The following is a 21,568-nucleotide window of genomic DNA, read 5'->3' as shown; positions in this document are numbered from 1 at the left end:
AGATACTGGCAGTTCTGTGTTTGAAGAATTGGTTCTTTGAACACTGAATAAATTCCCCAACTTAATTTTTTCTTATAACCAGGCTTTACTTTTTCCACAGGGATGGACAGAATTGGAGATGGGAGATCCAGGCACACAATACAGACTGATTTTGCAATCAGACAGTTCTGCCTGCTGCTGCTGAACGTATAGAGTGGGAGATAGCTGGCATGATGGAGCTTGAGCTGCGCTTCCTTCCTCCCCATGGGTCAGTCAATGTGTGCAGTGAAATGACCCAGAGATTCCCTTCTTTTGGAATTAACATTTTTATTGGTTTTCCTTAAAAAAAAACAACTCCCAGGGCACAAAAGCACCTAGAGAAGATGCTGGTGCTTTTCAGCCAGACAATATCTCCAGACAATATCTATCAGGCCAGAAATTTACACAACAAAGCACGTCCGTCTTCGAGAGACTGGCTGTGTGTCTGTCACCTCTTCAGAGCTGACACTGACAAAAGAGAACAAAAGAGAAAGAAAAAGATCTCTTATTCTCTCAGATGAGTGTCATTATTCTCCAAAGGAAGGCAGGGAGTGCGGGGTTTTATCACAGCGAATGCAGCACACTAAAACGGACACTTTCAGACGAACAGCTCATCCAGGAGAACATACTGTACATCTCAGCTGCAGCCAAACAATTCCAGCATCATTACAGATCTTCGGGAACCATGGATTCTATGCAGCCAGGATAGGAATCTGGATTTTCACAGTAACCTTCGGTCAAGAGACAAAGAAAACACTTCGAGTGCTGCTTCTTTTCTGTAAGTGTATTTTCTTCTCCTGACAACGGTTTGCTTATTCAGTGTATCTAAAAGAGACCACTTGTAGTACAAATGACTTGCTACTGTAGTCCAACACCACCATATGTTTGATTTACTTCCATTTATTTTATGAAGCCTTTCTTAGGAATATAAAATTGGAAGAATGACGGTTGTTTCTCCTAGATTACTTCTGAAGCTGAAAAGCAATTTCCAGTTTGTTAATACTCTCAAATAGAGTAAAAAACAGTGCTTCACTAAAATGTGTAGTAGTGTTTATTGGAATTTACTACATTCTATTTCAATTATTTTCTGCCACGAACGGGGTCAATCCAAGAATTGTTTGTGCTACCCTTGGTACCCCGTCCAACACCGCCGCCGTCGCCTAAGTCCTGTCTGTGCTCACCGAAGGTTTGTGGAACGGGGAGGAGTGCTTGAACAATCCAGGACCCGCGAGTATTTGCCCACTTGCTGCTTCAAGCAAATCAGCTGTCAAACCAACTCCAACAACCTGCTCCTGTGCCCAGAGCGGAAGAAATGTCTGTTGCACAAACAGTTTTCATCCGTAGCCCTGCTCTATATTTAACGTAGTTTTGACCTGTTGTGAACATTTCTGCAATTAGGAATTTGTTACTGTCTCAGGCATTTCTCAAAGAAATATTTACACTCTTGCTTTTAATCATACGTACACTGACCTCTTTACTTCTTACAGAGCACGACCTCAGATTTTTTGTTCAAAGATTAAATGTACTTTCCTGAAAATACTATAGCTTCTGCAGTAGGTGACAGAAATGGATGTTAAATTTCATAACTCTTGATTTAAAAGCTACCATTGCATTACTAGCTGAACGAAAAGAGGTAAGTCAAGAAACTGTGTAAAAACACTATGATTTTAAAAATAATTTTAAAATGTAATTTTTTTCAACATTAAAAAAGTTCTCCTTCTTGTATTTCTAATTGTTTTCCTCCTAGTTTATATTCTGATATCGCTAAAGTGGTTATTGCGTAATCTCTGTGAACACATGTTGAAATATTCATGCTTTCTATATGAAAATATCTCTTTTTTATTGTGCTTATCGTACAGAAATGGACACAACAACAGCTTCACCAACAAACACTGAAACACAAAATCAAATACTGGACTGGCCCAAATCAAAACTGAACTGCTTCAGTCATGTCCAGCTTCCCCATCAGCACCTGCTGCCCGAAACCAGTGAGAACACCTACTCTTCAGCCGCTGACTGGATTTCGCCTTTGACTGAAGCCTTAAACATGGACTTGCCCGTGTAATAAACGTTGACATAACTTTGTTAATTTATCGGAAGGCATTGTTAGCCGTGAAGCAATTTTCTTCTTCAGAGGCTGCGTTTTCAGGTGACGGAGCTGTTTATAGCAGCAGTGAATACACTTCAGCATCTTCGGGACTGGTGCGAATGTTTTTGTTTGTCGACTACAATAATTTTTTAAGTTCTGATAGGATTGCCTCCAGTGGTGGCATTAAAAAAGCACCTATAATTTAGTGCATTGTATATTTTAAGCTGAAATCAAAATCGGAAAAAAGGAAACTGATTTTACAGCCTTGGTTTGATTAATATTAGTTATCCAACCAAATTATACAACTGATTATTCGAATCGAATTACTCTGCTGTCTTGAGAAAGGCATTTCCCCAGGAGCCAGCATATGTGTGTCATGTTTTGAGATGCAATTCAAAGCAGTGTGATATGGAAAGAATCCCATAGTCTTTGACAGCTCTGTAATAATGCAAAAATAAGGGATGAAGTTTAATTTTTACAAGGGCGTGTAGTGACAGAACAAGGGGCAATGGATTTAAACTGAAAGCTGGGAGATTTAGATTGGATCTAAGGAAGAAATTTTTCACTCAGAGGGTGGTGAGGCACTGGCACAGGTTGCCCAGAGAAGCTGTGGCTGCCCCATCCCTGGAAGTGTTCAAGGCCAGGTTGGATGGGGCTTTGGGCAACCTGGTGTAGTGGAGGGTGTCCCTGCCCATGGCAGGGGGTTGGAACTGGATGATCTTTGAGGTCCCTTCCCACCCCAACCATTCCATGACTCTGGGATTCTATGATGTTTGCTCTGCCCCAAACACTCATTACTCTGCTCACGCGCTGCTTTATAACTATAAATCGCCTTGTAGCAAGCCTGGCGCACGCACTGCCTCCCTGAGGGGCTACAGCAGGATTTATCCCACCTAAAAACCCAAAAAAAAACCCCAGTAAAAAGGAGTCTGACGTTGCCATGGCACCGCGCGGGCGCGCCGCCCCTCCGCGCGCACGCGCCGCCGGCCGCGCCTCGCGCAAATGCGGCCGCTCCGTCAGCAGCCGCGCATGCGCAGAGACCGTCAGCAGCGCCCCGGCAGCCCGGGCCCGGCGCTCGCTCCCGGCCGTGCCCACCATGTCGTACGGCCCGCTGGACCCCTCCCGGCCGGCCCCGCCGCGGGACTTCGGCGGCATCATCCAGACATGCAGCGCCAACGTGCAGCGCATCGCGCAGTACAGTGAGTGCGGGAGCGGGCGGCCCGGCCCGGCCCGGCCCGGCGGAGAGCGGCGGGGAGCCGTCCGGGGAGCCGCCGCGCCCCCGCGGAGCCTTCGCCGGGGCGGTGCCGGGCGGGGGCTCCCGGCGCTGGCGGTCCCGGGGGGGGCGGGCCTGTGGGCGCACGGCGGCCGGGGCCGAGCTGCCGTTCCGTGCGCTGGAATTAACGGCTTGGCCGCCGTCTGCGCGCTCCTGTCGCCTCTGGTGCGGTGTTGTGTCGCTGTCCCCGCGCCGCGGTGTGCCCCGGCGCACCGAGCCCCTCTGTCGCCCACCCCCGGCCCTCCGGTGCCCCCGGCGGGGCGCTGAGGCGGCGGGACGGGGTCAGAGGGGGTCACCCCGCCTCGCGCGGGGCGCCTGGCAGCAGCCGCTGGCACTGGGCTTGCCGAAGGCTGGTGGTAACTTGCCCGTTTGCTCCCGAACGGGCCGGCCGAGCCCAGCAGATTGGCGTTAAGTAAATGGCGTGGCGGTTCCTTGGCGTGCGGCTGTCGTTGGAGAAGGCTGTCCGTGTCGTAAGCTCATCGTTGGAATCCTGGTGTTGATCGCTGAAATGCTGCGTCCTAAATGAGTCGTGTCTGAGAGACTCCTTGACATAACCCCTTCCTAAGGATACTGCCTTTGCCAAAAGAGGCGTTAACTGTCCAAGTACCCAGCAATCTTCTAGGGCACGGTCGGATGAACACGTTGGTTCCTCTGAAAGTTGAAGGCTTCTCCAATTCGATCGTACAAAACTGCTAATATTGCTGAAACTGCTGTGCTTTTGCTCAGTCATGTTCACTTCCTCATGGTATAGGCGTGGCTGCTAGTTGCATTGCTTCCAAGTTCACCAAATAGCACAGGTTATCTGGGTTTTTTCCCTTTTCTCTTTGTTTTTTTTTTTTTCCTCTTTACACCCCCCCTTCCCTTCCATGAGACTTCTCCCTGTGAGCCTCCCCTTGTGAGTAGTTCAGCTTCTCCTTCTCACAGGATGTGCTCCCACTGTCTCATGACCAGCAGCCATCCTATCTCAAATGAAACAAATCCCTCACAGTTTTTATCAAGGTGGATGGGAACACACAGAGCATCTGACTTAACGTTATGGTAATTAACTTTATTACACATTTTATAAAAGCTTTCCATTGAAGCCTTAAGCCTGTCCTCATTTCCCCTTTTACTCCCTACAGGGAAAACAGCAAGCAAACAGTGGACACAGCTGACTACTATTCATTCCCTTTGGGAAACTCTGTAGAGTTAGCATTTCACACAAGATGTACAGAAAACTGATGACCTGAGCTGGCAAAACTGTTGCTTGCAAGACTGTCACATTACCTAAGAATCTAGAGCAGAGATTTATTAAGTAATCTTAAGTGTAAAATAGTCAGTATGTGGAAGGCTTTACAACCTAAAATTGAAAGGGCTTGGAGACTGAAAGGCTGAGGGAGCTCTCTAGGTTGGTATGTATACCTGCTATCCAAAGAATAAAGGGAAAGAGTTCCAGCCCCTTCCTTTGGCCTCCCAGACACTTTTCTCTCATTTTGTGTGCACTCTGTGCATTGCTGTTGGCTGACATAAACTGAGCAGTTTGCTGTGCTGAACCTGGCTCAGACCAGGACAAAAAGCACATTACCTGGAGTGGGAACGGGGCTTGTGCAAGATTCTCTGCCAATGGAGAAAAAAAAAATATACATCCCAGAGCATCTAGACATTTTAGCCGTTTGCTAAGTCCTTGGTATCCACACATAGAGGATAGTCCATGTGCCATTCGCCAATTTAACTTGACCATGAACTTTTCTGACCTTCCTGTGGCTGACAAAGCTGTGAAATAAGTGCAGCCTTGCTTCCTAGAAGGCGTGTTAATCTCAGTGTATGAGTTGCTGAACAACTCCTCGCTGTATGAGCAGTCTAGAATTAGAGAAGTCTGGAATTCCCAGCAAGAATACTCTCGCTGGATTCAGAAGCTGGAATACTTGCCCAATGACTGATTAAATCATATTGCAGCCTTAGTTGAGCTGCAGTTGTTATAAGCCATTGGACATCAGTTTAAAATAAGTGGCCTTTGTAGGAATTTGATGTTCCTTTAGCAACACATTTAATCAACTGAAGTGGCTTGTTCTGGGCTGAGAGCAGAAATTACACCAGTAGGGTGTCGCTGAATTGGAAAGTAGCTCTTGTTAAACTCATTGGATATTTCAGCTCAATTCAGCTGCCTCTAGAACTATATGAAGTTGATTCTCCGTGGTCTTGCCTCTTCCGATGCTTGATGGGATAGCACACGATTTCGTGATTGATTTGGGCCAATCAAACATTGTGCTGCTGTCTTAAGTGGTGCACCCAGCATTAAAAAAGATTTTAAAAAAATTTAAAAAGTTTTTAAAAAAGATACTAAAGATTTAGTAATGCTAAAAATTATGCAGATGCAGAATAAAGTGCATCAGCTTGCTGGTCTGCCAAAAAAAAAAAAAAAAATCTTCTAAGGTAGAGGGAGTGGGGAGAGAAGATGGTACTTACTTTTCAGGTAGGTTGACGGTTTGGTGTGATTCATTGTGTGGTTGTGATCACTAGTGCCTACACAAGGAAAATAAGGGAGAAAGAGACCTGGAATATCTCTTCTTGATACAGTATGATTTCAGATTGTTGCAAGCTAACCACGAAGTGTGCCTTTGCTATCTGCTGTTCTTGAAAGATTGTTTGTGCCAGTACTGTGAGAGGTCTGGGCTATCATGAGTAGAAAAATTAAGAATCTTTAACTGATAGCAACCCTTGGCTTTTTCTTGTTCTTTTTTTTTTTTTTTAACAGAGCACTAATAATGTAAGTACTTTTAGAATATGTCAAAGTGGCAAAACAGCGTAGTAGAGTTGTTCTGCAGCAGTGATAGCCTAAAATGCAGAAATAGCAAGGCTGGTAGAAACAAATGGTAGTTGGTCTGAAAAAGCTTGAGAAAGAGGAGTGCACAAGCTTTTAGCTGCACAGACTTGTCTTCAGGGTATGTGTGCCTCACTCTTGCTCTCTTATCTGGAAGTTAGTCTGTTAGGCTGGATCTTGTCTAAATGGGGATGTTGGAAATACATCCTTTGCTTTAAACGCAAAGTGTAAGTGTCTTACCAGCTTGAGTTAAGTCGAATATTGAGAGAAATCCTTTGGGAAAAGCTAGAAGACTACATTCAAGAAGGAATAAAATACACTAGAACTTGTCTTAGTAACTCATCTTGTGATCTCTTTATCTTCAGCTGCTCAAATAAAGAATTTGATGAGCCAGCTAGGAACCAAGCAGGATTCCAGCAAGCTTCAGGAGAACTTGTAAGTATTAAATGAGCTAATGTTTGCATAGGTTCTCCTTCGCTTCTGTCTCTATTCTTAGAGGAACTGGGTTACTTGCTTTGGGGAGATGCTTTATTAGGTAAATTTAATATAGTCTTACAAACAAAAAATGACTAGCTGTGTTAAGTAGTTTACTGAACAAATTAAGGTGTTTCTGGAGGACTGTGGAGAAGCCATTCAAAGCTGCTGGGTAGGAATGGTTAGAAACAGTATAGTTTATTTAAAAAGAGTAGTAGTACATCGGCCAAGCATTAGCTGTAGTCTGAGGGCTGGCCGTAGTAGCTTCACTTGTGTTTAGAAGAAATTCCTGACATAAGAGCAATAAGGCAAAACAGCAAGGAAGACCCATAACTGATGAAAAAGTAGCTTGTAGCGCAGATGGATTGAGGCACTAGAAAGATTAGCAGTTCTATATGGCAGCCAAAGTGACACATGTAATTTAAGAAGAATAATATGCCAGTGGGGAACACTGTAGGAGACATTTAAACAGACGTAGTCCAAACTGACTGCTGGAAAGAGTGAACAGGGAGTCTGTGCATCTCTGACGAACTTGTAAAGCATAAATAGCAAGTTGTGAGAAGAATAATTTCTGGAGTCATAAAAAAACTTTGGAAGTAGGTTCTTCCGTTATCTCTTCACGTGAGTGTACCTTGAATCTCCGAATATGCAACTTCCCCATCTTTTGTGATGGCTGATATTTGGATAAGGTCATAACTTGTGGCGATAGCTGCATACGCTGCGTTGGAAGGATGAGACCAGAGCCCAGGAGGGAGAGAAAGGAATTTGCCTGAGCTGCTCAGTTGACTCAATCTGTATTTAATCAGTAGATTAAAGTGCTGATCGCTGGTGACCAAAGGAATGTCTTGCCAGTTAATTTCATTGTGGAAATGGCCCTACTCTTGAAGGTGAGAGTGGTTGCACTCCACAAATTGTCAGCTGCCATACAAATGTAATACAAAAGTGCGTGGGTGGTTTATTCAGTTCACATATTGCAGGTCAACTGATACAATAATGCAGCCTGAACATTTTGATTTGTGTAACTATGGGGCTGAATAGGTGACTTTCACTTAAGCACCTTGTATCCATTGAATGCCAAAAAATTTGTTCTTGTTTTAGTGTTTTGTATCTTCCTGGTTTATACTATGAGTTTTTGTGCATTTGGCTGCCAAATAAAACTGGCAGTTCTGTTCTCTGTGCAGCACTAGCAGCATTCTTTCTAATCAACTGCATCTTTGCTACACAAGATGATGTCTTTACATTAAGTTCAATTTAACTGCTGACTTTCTGTATTGTGGTGCTAATGAAGGTGCTGCTGCACTAGATCCTTTGCAACCATAGCTTTGAATTGCAACATTATTGGAAAACTTAAAGGCTCAAGTGAAAACCTTGCATTTCCCAAAGTGGAAGCTGGATCATTCCTCTCTCTGACCATTAATTTTCACAAAAATGTAAGAATTTAATATCTCTGAGTCTCTGTACTTTTATCAAATGTACATTTAATCCATGGAGTTGGCAGTTGTCAAATGAACAGTTAATTACCAATTGATACCACAAGGAATTCACTCTAAAAGAGTGATTGTGTTCACTGAATGAAGTTGTCTCTCCCTTAAATTTCTCTCCATTATGCCATTGAAATCATAGAATCAACCTTTGGGTTGGAAGGGACCTCAAAGATCATCCAATTCCAACCCCCCTGCCATGGGCAGGGAAACTCTCCACTACACCAGGTTGTTCAAAGCCTCATCCAACCTGGCCTTGAACACTTCCAGGGATGGGGCATCTACATCTTCTCTGGGCAGAAAAATATCTTTTCTGGGAGAAAAATATCTTTTTAAAACTACTGAATTATACTAGTTAGCAGGGAGCACAGAACTTCTTTGAATCTTCTTTTGAAACGTAGTCCAGAGTCAGGCTGATGGTCAAAACTAAAAGTACATCTCTGTTCCATTAGGGTGAAAACCCCCACCATAAAGATGTGTGATCTCAGAAACCCTACTTGATCATTATTTTGGAAACCGAAATGCTTGGAGACTGCTTTTTAGGTAGAAGCTTGTGTAACTGCTTTTGAACTTTGATTTCAGACAACAGCTGCAGCATTCTGCAAACCGCCTTGCCAAAGAGACCAACGAATATCTGAAGGAGTTGGGGTCTCTACCGCTTCCTCTGTCTGCTTCTGAACAGGTAGGCACACGGAATTTGTCTGGACTTCTTTTTAAATCCTCATTTTGTGAAACTAGCTTAGACCACAACCTCACAAAGGCTGAATTAGCACAGCTGAAGAGACAGCAGCCTTTCACAGCAAAGAATGTTGAAGCAGGGAAACACATCAAACTGGCTACATCCTATCTGCTTATATGACACTGGGAAAACAGTGTTTCCCAGTGGCAAATAGGTATAAAACTTACTTGCACAAGAATAGGAAACCTTAAATGTCTGGGGAGAGCTGACTATGCAATTCTGTTTTTCTGAGTAAATTTCTGAAAAATAATCATGTTTACAAAGTGGTGATGCGAGGCAGTGTTTTAGGATGAGAACTCATAGCAGACTGCGTGCCAATATGAAATGTGATCATGCCAAAACACTTTCCCGTGCAGTGATTTATTAGCAGTGGGGCAAAAGCTGACTCACCTTGCTCATATGTGAACAAAGCAAAATACAGTGAGGCAACGATTAGGACTTTATCTCTTGCCAAATAGTCCTTTGAGTTCCCCCTGCCTACACGAAAGGGAAGGGGCAGTCTTCTGCTCTTGATGTTTTCTTGCTCTACTCTAAATCACTACCACAATACTGGTACCTGCTTTTGTGATGCTGTGGTGGGATGACCTGTGGATATGGGTCAGCAGATGATGTCCTAGTCTCATTCCGTATTTAAAGGTTTGTATGCCTGTTGGCATATTAATGGCCACGTTTTGCCTCTTTGTTCAGTAAATATTTTTCAGTTAATCTCCCTCTGGTGAGCAAAATCCTGTCATGAGCATCTCACTGAATGCAGCAGTGACTTGTGAAGCCTGTTGGAGCAGCCCAGCCAAAATCTGCAGGAGCTGGCATCAACACGCTGAGGATCTCCTCTGGCAGAAGGGTGGTTGCTTCCCGACGGCTCGGATGGAAGCTGTGGTGTATTATGAGGCTGTGTTGTGGCTTAGTGTAGAAAAAAATAATTGAAAACACTTATTTCCTTGAAATGACTTTTGAATTGATACAAACTCATTGAAGGATTACCATACTGGAAAGCTGCAATTGGAAACTGCTGTTGGGAATCTCTCTAATGGAAAACATAAGAACTCACCACAGTGTTAAGTGTCCTTGGGACAAGCTCTTTCACCGCTCCTTGTTTCCTGTAACTGGGATGTCACAACACTCGAAGGAGAGGTTCTGTGGAGGCTAAATAAGTCGATACTGTAAAATGAGGATGAGAAGAAATATTACAATTAATGTATTTGGAGAAAAGATAAACTGCAGTGGTTATCAGGACTAAGGGTATTCTCTGATCAAATAGCAGCAGGCTTGTAGTGTGGCATAGCTGGGAGAGACAGCTTATGATACTGGGGTAATGGCTGTTGTCACTGGTTCTGGAAATATGGACTTCCTGTATTTGTAAGTAAGTTAAAGGGGTTATCTTATCAGAACAAGGGAAGGATTAAGTACGATCAGGCTGGCTAAGTAGAGGGATGGAGGGTAAAGGCGTTGTAGGTATCCAGAAGGCATGTAATTAAATGTCATAGATTGTTGGAATGTAATTTGAATAAAAGTAATGGTGTAGAAGACCTCTCTACTTAAAACTGGATTTAAGATTTAAAACTAGATTGAAATGAGAGAACTTTACTGCACAAAACCATTCTGCAGTAGGCATGGTGTAGAGCACTTGGTATGCCAAATTAAAATGTGATGTGCTTTTTGTTCTCTCTGGTGCCCCAGGATGCTGGAACCAAAAGATCGCTTCAATGCCAGCATTCATAACTGTTGTTATGATGATGATGATGATTTTTTTGAGTCTGACAGTTACGTTATCGTGAGTGGGAATATCTGAACACTTGGTTTTGTTTCAATTCTCTAGCGCCAACAGAGGCTTCAGAAAGAACGTTTAATGAATGACTTCTCCGCGGCCTTAAATAACTTCCAGGCGATACAGAGGCGAGTGTCAGAGAAGGAAAAAGAGACTGTAGCGAGGGCGAGAGCTGGCTCCCGTATCTCTGTGAGTATTGACAGGCATTTTGTATGGATACAGTGAACTGCAAGTCTTTTAAGAGATCTGGTACTTGCCTACCAACTTCATAGCTGTCTGCTGACACATCACGGAGAGCAAGCGAGGCCTCAGTGCGTTAGTTTTGTCATTCCCGATGTCATAAGTACTGGGCACTCATTTCAGTGTGCTGCTTGCCAGTGTTAGTAGAGGAGGGAAGGAGTCCTGGTAGCTGCAAGTGTTGTGCAGGATGAGATGGGGCGTCAAAGTACAGTTAACAGCAAAGTATTGCAGGCTGCTCTTTGCTTGACGTCAGCCCTAGACTGTAAAATGTAAGAGATCAGTTGCAAGCTTACCACACCTTAAATTCCATCTCAAACCTCACACTGCGTTGCTTTATTTTCATATAACCTCTTTCCTGCTAATATTTCCAATGTACATTCAAACCTTCTCCCTGTTACGTTTTGACAAACCCCTGTGGCTACTAAGAATTCATAATAGATGACCAGTGAACACATTTTTCTCCCCTTGCCTTGAGGCTCTGTGCTAAGTATGCATTCTTAATTTCTACAAGGGAACACACTGATCAGTTGGATTATGCTCTAAATTTTTTGCTACATGTCGAGAAAGGAAGTGACAAACAATGACAGCTGGTCTGAGTAAACAGACTAGCTGCTTTTGATCTCTCAGTTGCCTCTGATTTCTGGAGACAATCTGAATCTGAAAACTAAATCTAAAGAGGAATCTAAATCTAATCTTAACCCAAGTTAAACATGAAAGTTGGAGTGACAGTGGCATTCTCAAAAGAACTCTCTGGACAGTGTTTGCCTTTGTGTTCAAGATACTGCGGTTGATTTTGCAAGTGGTCCTGGTAGTCTGCAAGAGTAAACTCATTTGTCTCTTCCAGGCTGATGAGCGGTTCAGAGAAGAACAGCTTGTTTCATTTGATAGGTAATGGCTTCTTGTACTCTTGATGTTATACTTCTAGCTATGTATAACCAAAGTTTTTGTGGTAAGATACGTTGTTGTAACTTGGGCCAGGCTCGCTAGCTGAATGCAAAGCAAAAATATTTGAAATGTAATTATTACAGTACTTGTAATATAGAATGTAAAAAATCACTGCATATGGCAGTGTTTTATCCTCCTTAAACGTAGGTTGTGTGATTACTGCCCTGAGGGGAATAGTAGAGCCTCTAGCATGTGGCAGTTGGAGCTCCTAGTTTTCTGTGAGCACAAGATTATCAGACAGGGTTTATCACACAATCATAGATTGGTTTGGGTTGGAAACGACCTTAACGATCATTTAGTTCCAACCCCCCTGCCATGGGCAGGGACACCCTCCACTACACCAGGTTGCCCAAAGCCTCATCCAACCTGGCCTTGAACACTGCCAGGGATGGGGCAGCCACAACTTCTCTGGACAACCTGTACAGTGCCTCACCACCCTCAGAGGGAAGAATTTCTTCCTTAGATCTAATCAAAATCTTCCCTCTTTCAGTGTAAAGTCCCTGAGCAGAGGGGCAGAATCCCCTCCCTGGACCTGCTGCCCACGCTGCTTTGGATGCAGCCCAGGACACGGTTGGCTTTCTGGGCTGCCAGCGCACAGTGCTGGCTCATGTTGAGCTTCTCATCCACCAGCACTTCCAAGTCCTTTTCCTCTGGGCTGCTCTCAATCCATTCTCCGCCCAGCCTGTACTTGTGCTTGGGATTGCCCCGACCCACATGCAGGACCTTGCACTTGGCCTTGTTGAACTTTATGAGCTTCTCACAGGCCCACCTCTCCAGCCTGTCAAGGTCTCTCTGGATGGCATCCCTTCCCTCCAGCGTGTCCACAACACCACACAACTTGGTGTCATCTGCAAACTTGCTGAGGGTGCACTCGATCCCACTGTCCATGTCACTGACAGAGATGTTAAACAGCACCAACCTCAATACTTGACCCCTCAGGAATGCCACGCATCACTGGTCTCCACTTAGGTATCGAGCTGTTGACTGCAACACTTTGAGAGTGACCATCCAGGCAATTCTTTATCCACCAAATGGTCCATCCATCAAATCCATGCCTCTCTGGTTTACAGACAAGGATGTTGTGTGGGACAGTGTCAAATGCTTTGTACAAGTCCAGGCAGACGATGTCAGTTGCTCTTCCCTTATCCACCAGCGCTGTAACCCCATTGTAGAAGGCCACCAGATTTGTCAGGCATGAATTGCTCTTAGTGAAGCCATGTTGGCTGTCACAAATCACTTTTCTTTTCCATGTGCTTTAGGATAGTTTCCAGGAGGATCTGCCCCATGATCTTGTGGGGCACAGAGGCGAGACTTACTGGCCTGTAGTTCCCTGGGTCTCTTCTTTCCGTTTTTAAAAACGGGGGCTGTTTTTCCCCTTTTCCAGTCAGTGGGAACTTCAACTTCACTGGATTGCCACGTCTCAAATATGATGGATAATGGCTTAGCCATTTCATCTGCCATTTCCCTCAGGACTCATGGATGCAGCTCATCAGGTCCCGTGGACTTGCGCACCCTCAGGTTTCTTAGATGGTCTCAAACCTGATCTTCTCCTACAGTGGATGGTTCTTTGTTCTCCCAGTCCTTCTTCAACTTGGGCAGTGTGACTAGAGCACTTGCCAGTCAATGCTAAAGCAAAAAAGTCATTACATACCTCAGCCTTTTCCATATCCCAGGTGACCAGGTCTCCCATTTCCTTCTGGAGAGGGCCTGTATTTTCCCTAGCCCTCCTTTTATCACTGACATTTAGAATCATAGAATGGTTAGGGCTGGAAGGGACCTTCAAAGGTCATCTAGTCCAACCTCCCTGCAAGGAACAGGGATATCTCCAACTAGATCAGGTTGCTCAGGGCCTCATCCAACCTGGCCTTGAACGTCTCCAGGGATGGAGCATCCACCACCTCTCTGGGCAACCTGTTCCAGTGTTCTACAACTCTCAAGGTAAAAAATTTTTTCCTAATATCCAACCTGAATCTACCTCCCTCTATTTTAAAACCATTACCCCTTGTCCTATCACAACTGGCCCTCCTGAACAGCCTCTCCCCATCTTTCTTGTAGGCCCCCTTGAGGTACTGGAAGACCGCTATAAGGTCACCCCAGAGCCTCCTCTTCTCCAGGCTGAACAGCCCCAACTCTTTCAGCCTGTCCTCATAGGAAAGGTGCTCCAGCCCTCTTATCATCTTCGTGGTCCTCCTCTGGACCCTCTCCAACTGGTCCATGTTGCCCTTGATGCCCTGGTTTCCCTCACTGTGACTCTTTCCACAAAGAGCTGTATATTTATTTCATGGGTTTGGGTGTTATCTAGCAGCCCCGTTGGAGCTGTAACAGACTGGTGGATGAGGCTGCCTTAAATTCAGAAGTCCCAGTTGTTAGCACTGACAGACTAATCCCAGACCATGCACGCCAAGACAGCATTGCTGTCACCTGTCAGGCAGTTGGATTGGTTCTGCAGTCAGTGTGCCTGCATGGTAGATGAGTTTGTAAAACATTATATCAACTCTACAGTGTGAGTAAAGAGAACTCAAGATGCTCCAGAAATACCTGATTACTGTGGCAGTTTCTACTGCAGGTGAGATCTGTTGGCCCTATCTGTATAAATCCTTTGACTTTCTACATCAAGAGACCTAGCGTACATGTCTCATCTATACATCCTCCCTCTGCAAACTGCACTGCATCTGATCAGCTGCTTGGTGTGCATCTGCTTCCTCAGCCATGTGCTTCCACATCCTGGGGCAGGACTCTTCTGGCTTCTTCAGTTCACAGATGCTGGGGTGAGTTTGAAGGCCTTGCTCACTAAAGCAAGGTACCTGTTCACACAGAGGCTCTTGGCTCGATGAGAGAGAGTGGCACACAGCAGCTACTCCACATTTGGAGTTGTTCTTGAGTGCCACATGTCAGAAACTTCTGCCTTAAATATCCAAAAGCCCTACTGTCGTCTCAGAGTTGAACTGCTGGATGGGTCAGCTGCCTCCGACCTATCTTTGTTTCTTTTGGCGCTTCAAGACTTTAAAACTGACTGTTTAGTGTCGTATGCCTAACACTGGAATGTTATAGTGCTTTCCAGCACGCTTCTCCTTGTTGAGACGAGGGAGATGTTGCCCTTGAAGAATCTTCTATGTGGAACATATAGATGGCCTTGTAGTATAGGTACTGCCTCCACTGTCATGGGTGTAACTCGTGCAGCAGTTATGAAGTACCAGCTCCTCAGGAGAGGTAGACTGGGTGCAAAGTTATTTGGTTTTTAACATCTCTTTTGATGTGTGATTTAATTTGCAGTTCTTACTAGACTAATGAATTAAAATACTCAGAGACTTCTTATCTCGCTAGATAGCAAGTGAGAATTATAGAACCATAGGCTGGAAGGGACCTTAGAGATCATCTAATCCACCCTCCCTGTCATGGACAGGGACGCCTCTCAACTAGACCAGGCTACTCAAGGCTCCATCCAACCTGGCCTTGAACACCTCCAGGGAGGGGGCATCCACAGCCTCTCTGGGCAATTTATTCCAAAGTCTCACCACCCTCGTACTGAAGAATTTCTTCCTAAGATCTAATCTAAGTCTGTTCTCCTTCAACTTAAACCCATTTCCCCTTGTCCTGTCAGTGGACACTCTTGTAAAAAGTCCCTCCCCAGCCTTCCTGTAGGTTCCCTTCAGATATTGGAAGGCAGCTATTAGATCCCCCCGAAATCTTCTCTTTTCAAGGCTGAACAATCCCAGCTCCTGCAACCTGTCCTTGTAGCAGAGGTGCTCCAGCCCCTGGATCATCTTTGTGGCCCTCCTCTGAATACGCTCCACAGATCTATGTCTCTTTTATGGTGGGGACACCAGAACTGGACGCAGTATTCGAGGTGGGGTCTCACAAGAGCAGAGTAAAGGGGGAGAATCACCTCTCGACCTGCATCCAGATGCTTGGCAGGTGTTCTTTTGTTCTGATAATGTTGTGCTTGCAGACAAATCTCCATCAAAACTTTCACCCTAATTTCTCCCTTTTTGGAGAATTTTTTTTTTTAGTGAGAGGGAGGGAAAGTACAGGTAATTCTTATTTTTTTTGAAAAGAACTGTTAAGGAAGTTTCTTCTCTAATGCTATAGATAACTGTCACATCCAAGAATAGAGTATTCTATGCATATAACTGCTTTGCAGCTTCTTCACTTTTTCTGATCTGTCCCTTTTTTCAATTGTTCCAATTTGTAAATTGTCACAAATTGTTCCTGTCTCTGTATACGGTTGCAAGGCCAGGAACCTGGGAGCTGTTCTGTAGGACATCTTCAACTGTAGCTTAGTGGCAGTTTGCTATAAATGGAGCGTGGAAGGACCTATACTTAGAGAAAGAGTTGTGCTTTCTTTCCATCTCTTTCCAGTGGTGAAGATTGGAATCAAATGCAGTCTCAGGAAGAAGATGTGGCAATAACTGAACAGGACCTTGAACTCATTAAAGAAAGAGAAACAGCCATCAGGCAATTAGAGGTGACCAGTAGATCCTGCACAGTTAACAGTATTGGGACATAAACCAAAGAAGTCGTGCAGTGCTAACTGATGGGATGGGCTGAGGAGATCTGAAGGTGGAGGAACAGAGTTCCTTGTAGAGAGGATTGATGCCAAGATCAATCTCCCTGCTCCTCTTGAAGGAGACTAGGTATATTTTCCTTCAGTGTTGGCTGGTGGTCCTTCAGAAATGGTAGGAACAACTCATGTTACAGTGTTCATCTCAATTCCATACCGTGCTAATTGCTGTTGTGATGAAGCAGATACTGAGTAGCAGGAATATTGTAGGCTCCTGTATTAGTCCCAAGTTCCACAGACAGTAGTACCAAGTCACCTCAGTCAGTGAATGATGACATCTGTTCTGGTGTTTTGAGCCATGGTCAGAAGAGGTACTAAGAACAAGGCTTAGAAAAACTGTAACCACTGTTGGTTATAACTTGTCAAACTGTTCTCTTCAGGCAGACATTTTGGATGTCAACCAGATATTTAAGGATTTAGCCATGATGATTCATGACCAAGGAGATATGATTGGTAAGTGCGTTTGGATAATAGGAAGTTTCTTTTTAGTTCAATTACATATTTTGCCTACATAGAGTAAATTTTCTAGTATTTTGTGTAAAAAGTATTGTATTTCTGATATTTTTTTTTTTAAACACTGAAGCTCTGAAATATTTTACAGTGAGTTCTTTTATTTTTCCATAGATAGCATAGAGGCCAATGTGGAAAGTGCAGAAGTCCATGTGGAAAGAGCCAGTGAGCAGTTACAGAGAGCTGCCTACTATCAGGTAAATTCTGTGTGCTTGCATTACTGTCAGTGTACCGTTGAGCAATAATGGAACAGGTCTAACAAGACACATGCTGAGGACTGCAGCACACCAAACAAGTTGTTAAAAACAGCTCGTGCAAGCTGACACTCACTCCAAGTCGCATTGCAAGGAATAGATGGAGCACTTGAGTCAAAACCACAAGTTTGAAATTACCCTTCTACTTCAGAAGATCAGTCAGTCTGTTCCTTCACGTAGGTGTGCTCGGTAGGTTTAGGCATTTAGCTGTCTTTGCTGCTCTCAGGAGTTAGCAGGACAGTTAAACAAGAACAAATTCTCATATTGTATTTGTCTTGTAAACGTATCAGCCAAGACACTGATGTACAAAAATCTTTGCCCAGGCTTGGGAAACTTGTGGTGACTGGGATTTGCAGCACCCTTCTGTCTAACTGCTGAGTTTCTATCCCATAGTCTGTCCTCCCTGTCCCATCGAATCTCTTGCAAGTGGTTCTCGCTGCTGCTTAAATCTCCTTTGTGTGTGATATTCAATGTGTTCTGTAGGCTCTTTTCATGGTTATAGTCCCTGCAGGTTCAGGTTTTGTGAAGGAACAAGGATTCTGCTTCAGTCAGTCTCATACAGGATTTCACTGGTGGGACTTCAGGCTTTCACACAAGATAACACCTTGAAAGAGTCCAATTTTTTAAGTGAGGAGGTAGTAGAAGGCATTAAAACTCTGGTGCTGGTTAGCACAAGAGAGGGAAAGTAGCTTTTACCATCTGGCAGCATTTAGTAGTATGCTCTCTCTCCATGGCTTCCTTTGTAAAGTGTTGAGGTATTTTGACAATGTAAGTTTGGGAGCTATTGGACATGCATTGGATGTGTTTTTCTGGGTGGAGAAGGGAATGGTTATATATTGCTATCCTCAAATCCTTAGATACTATGTTAGAAATACTTGGTGTCTACGAACAGACTGTAGTTCCCTATGATGAATAAAGAGATCAAAGCTGCAAAATCCAGGTGCAGTAACTGTATATTCAATCAGTTAAACTGTGGAAATGCAATACTATTTCCACACCAAGTGGCCAAGGGGAGGTTGTATCGGAGAACTGCTTAGTGGTTTTATTAGTCTTACCTGGAAAACCTAAACAGCTAGAGATGCTTGGCTTTTCTTTGAAGCCATAGTGTTGTGCCTTAGCAATTAAAGCATGTGGTAAGTGTTGTCAAGTTCTCTTTTTGTAGCTAACTTGAAGTAAAACTTGCATTTTCCGTAAGAGAAGCAAAACTTGTCACATTTTGACATAACTGCATCTCTTGGATCACTGTGCTCCTAAAACTAAAAACATTTATCTGTAGGATCATGCAGTTTAAGGAACATGTAAAAGTGTTCAGGCCACACTGGTTACCTGAGTTAAGTATGAATATCAAGTGCTCTAGTTCACCAAAGTTAGTAACATTGACTGGGAGACTTGCTCTTTCCTCTTGTCATCTGTTCCTGGTGTCAGTGGCTTTTTTTTTTCCTTCTTTTATTAGAAGAAATCCCGTAAGAAGATGTGTATCCTGATTCTTGGTCTTGCTGTGGCTTTTATAATCATAGGATTCATTATCTGGCAGACAACGAAATCTTCACATGGAACCTAGTCTCGTTGCTGAGATTTTTTTTCCCCTCAGAGTGAACAGGCTGACTGGTTTTGGAAATGAATTGACCACCCTGAGAGAGCACAAGCTGGAACTACTTCTAGTAATAGATATTAGCAACTAATGTGCAGATAACTAGTATTTGGAATTCGTGAACCATAGAGACAGTATTTATCAGTTTATATACAAATTATATTGGTTTATGTAACTAAAAATCTTGTGGTTTTGTTTTCTGTAATGTATTATTCCCTGTCCCAACTGTATGCTGAAGTGTGATCTATAATTGGAGATGTCTTGGTTCTGACAAGTGGCACAACTTGAACATTTTATATGTGTAGGTAACTGTGTTGGGCTGGAATAAGAATGACATTCAAAGAGGGCACAACACTCATTCACATTACTTTAATCCACCAGTTTCTAAAGTCTCCAGTATCTGTCTCGTGGTTTTATTAGTCTCCAAGCGGCTGTGGTTCTGGATTCTCTTGGGGAGAAAGATGTTGTTACAGATTTGAAAAGCAAGAAGTATGCATGGATGATAGTCGGAACCACTGCATGCTAGTCAGTTTAGCCTTGAGACACGTTCGTTATCAATTTTTTGAGCATGGTTGGGGTTGTTTTTTTCCAAAATGCATCATTTGAGGACAGGATGTTCTTTGACTTAGAAAGTTGCATTGTTAGATTTTTAGAGAAACTAGCTGGTGGTTTTTATTGGACAAATAAATCTTTTCCAATGCTGACTCTCAAGCACTAGGAATACTACTAGCACTAGTTTAGCTACTCCCTCCTAATTGTTTGCAGAAACTTCTAGGGAAGCACAAAGATGAGGACGTGGGCACCTAAGTTTACAAGCTGGCAAGATAGATGAGTATTAGCTGAAATCTTGCTTCTGAAGAAGTACTCTTGAAGCTCGCTTGTAGTGTACTGGTAAATATGTGTGGCTTGTGAACATCTAGTATTTTCTATTCTTTATGAGACAGAAAGTGCAGAAACTGCCTGAATGAAGTGCTAGGTTTTTCAGACTGAGGACGTGCGTGCAAATGAAAAAGTTGCAACTGTCTTGCTGGTTGAGCTGGACAGAAGGTAGCAGCCGCTCTCCGCTTTGATGTAGCTCTGAACTGACATGCACTGAGGGAACAGGAATCTGTCCAAAGCCCAACAGAGTGTGGTAAATGCAGCATACTGACCCATCCTTATTCCATGTCTCCTGTACAATAAAGTAAATGTGAAGCTGGGAAGGGAGTGCACAGTGGTTTGCACTATTGCGCCATCATTCCATCTAAAAACCATCAATAAACACTTTTAAAAGCCGAAGTCAGAGCTTCTTTCTCTTGCAGTTTAGACCTGGGCAGTTTGTGGTTCCCCCTGTAAGAAAGGTAGAAGACCTTGTATCAGCAACAGCACTGCTTCCTCCACCAGTTCTGCAGTCCCTGATTTTTAAGAGTGAAACTAACTGAAAACATGAATGACCTTCACAGGGACATACACAAAACTCCTGTGCAGAGCCCTGTACAATAGCTGAGCACAGAAAAAGGGATCTGATGCCCCAGAACAGTGTTGGGTCAGCTCTGACTATTTGCCTCGTGCTAGAACTTGAAGTCTTTGCTGAGCCTGTATGGTAACATCTGGGAAGGGAACTGTGTGTCGTTCTGCTCCTTATTTAAAATACTCCTTCTAAATACTGGAGTCTGCTGCTGTGTGCACTGCCTGCTGCTGGGGTAGAGTCCTTTGGATGTCACACCTCCATATGGAAATGAAAGTGCTTACCTTCTCCCTGTGCTTAAAAGGGAGCCTGGTGCATTATTTGTAGGATCTGTCCTCACTCTAGTTTGTTGCAGTCCTCTGGAAGCTGGAAGTGAGAACACCCATCCAGCTTGCTGGACTTGGGATAGCTGTAGTTGCTTGACTCCTTTCTCCTCTTTCTTTCTATCATTTGAACTCAGCAGCGAAACTGCTGCAGAAACTTTTTCAGAGCTGCTGTGACTAATGTTCCTGAGCGTGAAAAATCGCCCTTGGAAACTCTCATCTCTGCTGCTGCAGCGTTGTGGCACTCAGCATTCCTGGCGCTCAGGTGTGTTTTCTGCCACTCTGGGGGATGCTGGAAACTTACCCTGGGAAGTCTGGCGCTCGCTGTGGGAGCCAGCGAAGGGATAACGTGTCAGTGCTGCTTGTCACGGGGTGACAAGCTGGAACATAGGAGGTTCCACTTAAACGTGAGGAAGAACTTTTTCCCAGTAAGGGTACCAGAACACTGGAACAGGCTGCCCAGAGAGGTTGTGGAGGCTCCTTCTCTGGAGATGTTCCAAACCCTCCTGGACGTGTTCTTGTGTGATCTGATGTAGGTGGTCCTGCTCCGGCAGGGGGATTGGACTAGATGATCCTTTGAGGTCCCTTCCGATCCCTGACATTCTGTGATTCTGTGCCTCCTGCACTGCTCGGGGGTGCGAGGGCCTCTGCACAGCAGCTCTGGAGGGGGCTGCGGTTCACTGGGATATGGGAGAAATGGGATTTTTCCCTCATACCCACTCATTATCTGCGCTTGTAACAAAGCGTGTGACCCGCGTTACCAGTCACTGCTTTTCTGTCTGAGCTTCTCTAAAGCCTTGAGACGCTAAAATGGAGGTCTGGAAGCCGAAGGGTTTGATGCGAGTCACTGCCCTGCTGCTGGCCTGATGCTGTTACCGGCCTCTCCCGCCGCAGCGGGGGCGGCCGCCCGCTGGCACCGACGAGGCGCGCCGGGGGCACCCGGGGCCGCGAAAGCAGCCGGCGCGGCTCTCCGAGGGCTGGGCCCTGAGTCGCGGCCGCCATTGCGGTCCCGCCGCCAGCGCCGCGCGGGGCACGCCGGGATCGCCTCCCGCGCCGGT

At 44.6% G+C, this 21,568-nt stretch overlaps 1 protein-coding gene across 1 annotated transcript; it reads left to right on the top strand.

Moving 5' to 3' along the window:
• Positions 1 to 3,203: 3,203 nt before the first annotated feature.
• On the top strand, positions 3,204 to 19,348 carry STX12 (syntaxin 12). Its single transcript, XM_086626117.1, has 9 exons — positions 3,204 to 3,306; positions 6,546 to 6,615; positions 8,718 to 8,817; positions 10,691 to 10,828; positions 11,724 to 11,767; positions 16,184 to 16,289; positions 16,766 to 16,838; positions 17,010 to 17,092; positions 18,603 to 19,348. Exons 1-9 carry the CDS (start codon positions 3,204 to 3,206, stop codon positions 18,708 to 18,710), a joined length of 825 nt encoding a protein of 274 aa, XP_086482243.1. The 3' UTR covers positions 18,711 to 19,348.
• The last annotated feature ends 2,220 nt before the right edge of the window (positions 19,349 to 21,568 follow it).

The sequence above is a fragment of the Tauraco erythrolophus genome, chromosome 24, assembly GCF_009769465.1.
Source record: "Tauraco erythrolophus isolate bTauEry1 chromosome 24, bTauEry1.pri, whole genome shotgun sequence".
NCBI classification, from domain to species: Eukaryota; Metazoa; Chordata; class Aves; order Musophagiformes; family Musophagidae; genus Tauraco; species Tauraco erythrolophus.
This window is presented reverse-complemented; position numbering and strand designations above follow the sequence as displayed.